Genomic DNA, 7,028 nt, shown 5'->3' with positions numbered 1-7,028 from the left:
TATAGTGTAAAGGTTTAGCCTTAACCTAGGGTTAGGGGTAACCCTAACCCTAACCCTAGATTTTGAAGACTATTGGTGTTTGGACGTTATCTTCAACAGGGGCTTCGAGTAACCGGCAGTGAGAGTCTGATGTCGCCTGACCGGATGGTCGCAGCTTCCTGCTGACTGACTGCGACTAAACCTCACATTTTCTTACTAACAACTTTACATTTCTATTTAAATCATTTAAAGCGACGTGTTTTCACTGACAGACCGATGACTGAAATTCATTAAAGGGTGCAAAGGTGTTAGAAAGGATTCCCATTCAGTTGTATTTCCACACTTCACCACTAGAGGCAGACATACAGTTTACCAATCATGACAAGTTATCTATGACATCACAGTGCACCATTCTCAATCAGGAGTATAAAGGGCCACCTTTTCGTTGGTCTGCCAAACCGCCATAAAACACCACAGTGCAACAACAAGCAGTAGCCTTTCAGCACCCATTTAGCAGTGGTCACTCGGCATCGCGCAACACATAGCATTGACCGCAAGAATCACACAAGATCAATTCTATACCCAGTAAATTTTAAGTGTGCGGAATACTCTTCCGTGTTTTTACTGCCACGCTGGGGCGAGTACAATCACCTGATCAGAGCACACCGAGCCGGATAGGAAAACCTCCTAACAAAAGGGAGCAGAGCCGAGCCAAGCCAAACCCAGCCAGAATCATGGGGAACCGGGGGATGGAGGAATTGATCCCCAAAATCAACAAACTCCAAGACGCGTTTAGTTCCATCGGGCAGAGCTGCAACTTGGATCTGCCGCAGATCGCCGTGGTGGGAGGACAGAGCGCCGGAAAGAGCTCGGTTCTGGAGAATTTCGTCGGCAGGTCGGTTCCGTTTTGTCTCTCATGTCCGGGTGTGTGTGTGTGTGTGTGTGTTTGTGCGTTTTTGTTTTCTGCCTGTGCCTTTTTCTGTTTTGTTTTGCCTAAAAATGTTGTTACATTGAGGTTTTCAGACCATTCGATTGTCATTGAATCAGGTGCAGCAACACAGCGTTGTTTCTGGTGTACATTTTGATTCTAATCTGCAAACCAGAGATACCCGTCTCTGCAGCACCTTTCTGTGGGGTGTGCTGAGTTCAAATCTAGTGAATGTTCGAACTGATTTTCCCTATAAGAATGAATGTAAAAGTGATTTAATCCGTTCCGAGATCTCATTCGATCGCTTATTTCTGCACTTAAAAAGTATTTGTAGCCTATTTTAACAAACAAATACACTGCAAATGACCGTAATGTAAACATAATTTAACACTTACTCATGTGGTAGTGGTTGATTGCAAGTGTGAGATGCGCATCACGCTCGTAACCTCCTCGGTTTCCATGGTAATTCTATTTCATTTCGTTTTCACAGCACCATCACTGATTTTCTTGAGACATTGTTCAAGATTTCTAGTGAAATAAAAATATATATATAAAAAAAAAAAAAGTTTTGCTGCACTGAACAACGAGAGCGACCGAGCGATACGTCATCGACTAAGCGACTGATGCGACCCTCCGCCGAAAACGGGGAACCGACAGCATGGGTTTGCTCGTGAAATAGGGTTCGCTCGTATCTCCGTTTGCTCGTACAACAGGGTTTTACTGTATCAATATGATCATCATTATAATTATTAATATGAATACTATTATTATTATTAATATCAATAGTATTATTATTAATGTTATTATTATTATTACTGAAATCATTATTATTTATTATCATCAAAATTATTATTAATATTAAATCTGCTTCTTTTCTTCAGACTTATTTTGGTCTCTGAATCAAAATTCTGACTGATATAATCATTCTTTTTCATTCCTACTCGATCAGTTCATTTAGATTCCAATTCTAATCGAACTGTAATAAGAAAACTCTGAAAAGATTTTGTGAATCGCAAACAGTGCAACACATCCTGCCTTTGTGTCTGAATATTGAAGGTTTAATTGAGCTCCAAAGTGGTGTATTTCTAAAGAAACTAATTATTAATATTTTTTCCTCAATGGTACAGATCTGCAGTGTAATTGCCGTTAATTTAAGCAAATTTTACCTCAGGAACCGTATTGTAGAAATGTTGAATATCGTGATTTGATGTTTTTGTTGAACTATGCAATATAGTCAAATTAATCCAGGGTTACATTATTTTTTCAAGATCCCAATAAACCAAATATTAGATTAATTTAGTTGGAATATAAAGTTTGAATTTTGCACACCTAAAAAGAGTCGACTCCTGAAAAGATTCAATTCAGCAGATGTTTTGAGGCAAAAGAGTCGACTCCTTTGAGTCAGTTAAACTGACTCACTGAATCAAATGATTTTTTCGTACATTTATATATGACATATATTTATATCTTCAATTGGTCAGAGTTTCTGAAACGCGAGTTGCATAAGCGATACAGTTTTTAGGACTGGTCTTAGATTTAAATAAATCAAATATTCTTGGCGCCCCAGATTGCTTGAAGACGATGTCTGAAAGCCCTGTGAGGGCTATGAATTGTTCTCGAAGCATCTCTGATGTTTAACTCTAAACAACTAAACATAGGGCAAGTCTGGACTCGATAAGAGTGTGCTTTCGAATTGAGCTGCAAGAGTAAAATGTATGGAAACCCTTCAGCAGTTATGCATTTTATATGTGGGGTCTTTGCCGTCATCGTTCTAAATCTACTCGATAAATACGTTTTTATTATTATATACAATAAACGAATGAATGAAGCGCATCATTTATCATACTATATATGTACAAATGTTTGTGAACATAGGAATAGTGTGTGCTTCTTTTTGAACTTCTCATTCCACATTTAATTAAAATTGCCTATTATAATCAGCTCCACTCTTCTGGGGAGGTGTTAAACAAAATTTTGTGTAGATTCGGCATGAACAATTCATCACAATAGGGTTGTAGCTCTATAGCAGGAGATCTTCCATTGTACCTATGGAAAGCAGATCTTCATGGAGGAACAGGTTTTTAATCTCGTAGTTCAGGTGAAGGGAAAATCTCACACACACACACCATTCATTTTCCTCACGCTGTGCTGCTGGTTTAGGAGAATAATCAGTGATGAAGTGTAGAACCAAACCCAAGTTTTACCCTTTTCCATCATCTTACAAAAAACAAGCCAAAAGTATTGGGACACCGGACTTTTCCACCCGTTACGTATTTCTTCAAGATCTTACCACATAATCGGAGGTACACGATGGTAGAAGACGTCTTCAGATGTGCCAGCATGAGTGTTTCCTTACACTTGAATAAGGGGGCTCAGAGCTGTTCCAGTTTTTTTTTTTTACTGCTAGCATGAAATCTGACAGGATTTTTAAGAGGATTTTTCTCCCCATTTATAAAAGTTTATAATCTTTATCACTAACGTTAACCAGCTGCTGAAGATCAACCAACTTCACGTGATGTCTGACAGGAAAATGTCCTTAACTGCTCAGAATTTTATTTTTTTCTGTTTGGACGTTGATCTGTGTTTGTGTGTGATTTTCTCTTTGTGTGTGTGTGTGTGTGTGTGTGAGAGTGAGAGTCTCTCTGTGTCTCTGTTTTTGTGTGCATTTGTGGATGCACATGTGTCTGTTTCTGTGTGTGTCGTTTTTCTGTGTGTTTCTCTGTGTATGTGATTGTGTCTCTGTATGAATGTGTATCTGTGTGTGACTTTCTCTCTTTGGTGTGTATGTGTGTGTGTGTGTGTGTGTGTGTCTATCTTTGTGTGTGCCTGTGATGTTTGTCTTTGTTTTATTGGTATGTGTGTGTGTGTGCCTGTGATGTGTCTGTGTCTGTTTTGTTGTGTGAATGTCCCTGTGTGTTTCTGTTTGTGTGTGTCTTTCTCTCTCTCTCTCTCTCTTTTTTCTTTTCTGTCTCTCTCTCTCTCTCTCTCTCTCTCTCTCTCTCTCTCTCTCTCTCTCTCTCTCTGTTGGTTTCTCTTTCAGTTGTTAATGTCCCCTGGTCCACTTCTTAATGACCTTCTGGCTCTGCTGATCAAAGTGAGACAAACCCGTCTTTGTTTTTATGACCAGTAAGATGTCATTGTTCCTGAGACAGTTGCAGTCTCGTTTTCATATCTCACTCTGCAGCCTGGTCTGGGTGTGGTCTAGTGGGTGGGGACAGTGGACAGAGATCTCCTGGACATAGTGGTGTCCCTGTGATGGTGAAAGATAATCTGTGTATCAGAGCGTGTCAGAGACACGGGTTTGTGGATGAAAGATGAAGGCAGCGATGGAGTGCTCGTGGTGTTTTTCAGCGTCAGTCCGTCTCTCTCTCCGTCTCCCCGTCTGTTCCTGCACTGCTTTTCTGTCTGTGCGTTCATAATACATGAGATGAACAATCTGCTGAAGGCTCAGCCTCGTCTCTCATTTACACACCATCAATAATGAACACCAACCCACCCTTCCTTTTTTCCCCTCTCTCTCTGTGTGTGTTTGGGTGTGTGTGTGTTTGGATCTGTGTGTGTGTGTGTGTGTGTGTGTGTGTGTGTGTGTCTTTTTGTTTCTGTGTTTCTGTATCTCTTTATCCCTTGCTTTCTAAGGGTTTGTGTATGTTTGTGTCTCTTATGCGCGTATATATGTTTGCGTGTCTTTCTCTTTTGTGTGTGTGTGTGTGTGTGTGCGCGTGCGAGAGAGAGTTGAGATGTCCAGTAGAAAGGTAAACTCTGAGGGCAACAGTGCAGTGTAACAGGAGAGACCTGGGGTCAGTGAGAGACAGAATGGGTTACTACTGTGGTATATTCACACACACACACACTCCCCCCACATACACACTCCCCGCAGACACATGCACACACACTGCACATAAAGACCACATAACACATACCACACACAAACACACCACATAAACACACACACACAAACACACACACACACCCCAAAACAACCTGACAAGTGATTCGAGAAACACGTCTGATGATGTAATGAAGGATTTTGGTCTGTAAGGGGACACAGTGACGTCCTTGTCTTTCCGTTCATTGGTCCATGTCTCCCCCAGAGGCTGAGTTTTTCCTCGTTTGTGTGTAGGAAGCATTTTGTGCGTGTGTGTGTCAGACATCCTCCTGGTTTGATCAGGTGTCAATTTGAGACCTACTGAAATTCTCAAGTTGTCTCAGGGAGTGAAAAAGCAGGAAAGAGTGTGATGGGTTTGTACACCGTTATAATGAAGAGTTTGGCAGGAGGCCTGTCAGGAGAAAAATGCGCACACACACACACACACACACACACACACACACACACACACACACACACCCTGGTCTCTGTACAGCCTTTTTAATAACTAATTCATGCAAGTCGCAGAACACCATCTGTCTGTGCTGTGTACGTACGTGTGTGTGTGTGTGTGTGTGTGTGTGTGTGTGTGTGTGTGTGTGTGTGTGTGTGTGTGTACTTAAGATATGTGATCTGTTTTTTCTCATTCAAAAATACTGTGATGGTCGAGGGACAGAAATTCAAACTTAATTTCTTCATTTGACTGTCACTTTGCACATTACTCTTTGTTTTTTGTATGTCTCTGTCGATGACCTGTCTATCTGTTTTTCTCTGTCCTCTCTTTCACAGTTTATCTGATCATTGCTTTATTGCATAATGAAATTCCCTTGTTCTCTGCAGGGATTTTCTCCCTCGTGGCTCAGGGATCGTCACTCGCAGGCCTCTGGTTCTGCAGCTAATCAACAACAAAGCAGGTGAGTGCATTTCCTCTGACAAAACACACACACACACACACACACACACACACACACACATATACAGGAAACCTGGCAACCCAGAGTCTAACGATTCTGTGTCTGTGTTTAGAGTATGCTGAGTTCTTGCACTGTAAAGGGAAGAAGTTTGTGAACTTTGATGAAGTCCGGATGGAGATTGAGGCCGAGACGGACAGGATCACGGGTTCGAATAAGGGAATCTCCCCCATTCCCATCAACCTGAGAGTCTACTCGCCTAACGGTATCACGCACACGCAGACAAACATACACTTGCACACACACACACACACACACACACACACACACACACACGGAATTGTTAAATCTTTTCAGAACTCAAACTCAATCTCTCTTTTGGTTCCTCAGTGTTGAACCTGACTCTCATCGACCTGCCAGGGATGACCAAGGTTGCCGTGGGCGATCAGCCGGTGGACATCGAGCACCAGATACGAGACATGATTTTGCAGTTCATCACTAAAGACAGCTGTCTGATCCTGGCAGTCACACCGGCCAACACTGACCTGGCCAACTCGGACGCTCTGAAGATCGCCAAGGAAGTGGACCCTCAGGGTACTCCGTGGTTTCCTTCTAGAAAACACAATCAACCATGACCTAGTGTCATGAAACAGACCATGAGTGTGTGTATGTGTGTGTGTTGTTGTTGCAGGTCTCCGCACTGTTGGTGTGATCACCAAGCTTGATCTGATGGACAAAGGAACGGACGCACGAGACATTCTGGAGAACAAGCTGCTCCCACTGCGCAGAGGTGGGTGGGGCTCGTGGACGTGTCCATCAATTACACCTGCAAACACAGCCATGGTTTAACAAAGCGCGTGTGTGTGTGTGTGTGTGTGTGTGTGTGTGTGTGTGTGTGTGTGTTTCAGGCTACATCGGTGTAGTGAATCGTAGTCAGAAGGACATTGACGGCAGGAAGGACATCTGCGTCGCTCTGGCTGCAGAGAGGAAGTTCTTCTTGTCTCACCCCGCTTACAGACACATGGCAGAGAGAATGGGAACGCCGCACCTGCAGAAGACCCTCAACCAGGTTCACCACGTCCTTTCAGACTCCACCCACCAAAGACACCCTGTCCACTCCAATACTAATCTACTAAAATATATTATGTGGATTAATTATGCATCCAGAAATACACAATAAGGACAAAAGTATTGGGACACCTGATTTTTTCACTTATTATTGGTTTTCCTCAAATTGTTAGCACAAAGTTGGGCGACACAGTTGTATAGGACGTGTCTGAACTAGGAGACACAACCCTGATCCATGAAATAGACACTCGCATGCGGACATTCACACACTTTATAC

At 42.4% G+C, this 7,028-nt stretch overlaps 1 protein-coding gene across 1 annotated transcript in view; it reads left to right on the top strand.

The window, feature by feature from the left end:
- The first annotated feature begins 425 nt into the window (after positions 1 to 425).
- The window catches only part of LOC124376357 (dynamin-2-like), a 41,578-nt gene continuing 34,975 nt past the window's right edge, over positions 426 to 7,028 (top strand). The window contains exons 1-6 of the mRNA XM_046835407.1: positions 426 to 874; positions 5,613 to 5,686; positions 5,799 to 5,948; positions 6,074 to 6,277; positions 6,375 to 6,473; positions 6,592 to 6,752. Coding sequence (XP_046691363.1) covers positions 714 to 874; positions 5,613 to 5,686; positions 5,799 to 5,948; positions 6,074 to 6,277; positions 6,375 to 6,473; positions 6,592 to 6,752 — 849 coding nt within the window. The 5' untranslated portion in view covers positions 426 to 713. The remainder of the gene's footprint in view (positions 875 to 5,612; positions 5,687 to 5,798; positions 5,949 to 6,073; positions 6,278 to 6,374; positions 6,474 to 6,591; positions 6,753 to 7,028) is intronic.

Source organism: Silurus meridionalis, chromosome 22 (genome assembly GCF_014805685.1).
Source record: "Silurus meridionalis isolate SWU-2019-XX chromosome 22, ASM1480568v1, whole genome shotgun sequence".
Taxonomy (NCBI): domain Eukaryota; kingdom Metazoa; phylum Chordata; class Actinopteri; order Siluriformes; family Siluridae; genus Silurus; species Silurus meridionalis.
The sequence above is the reverse complement of the archived record's forward strand: the minus strand, read 5'-3'. Positions and strand labels throughout refer to the sequence as shown.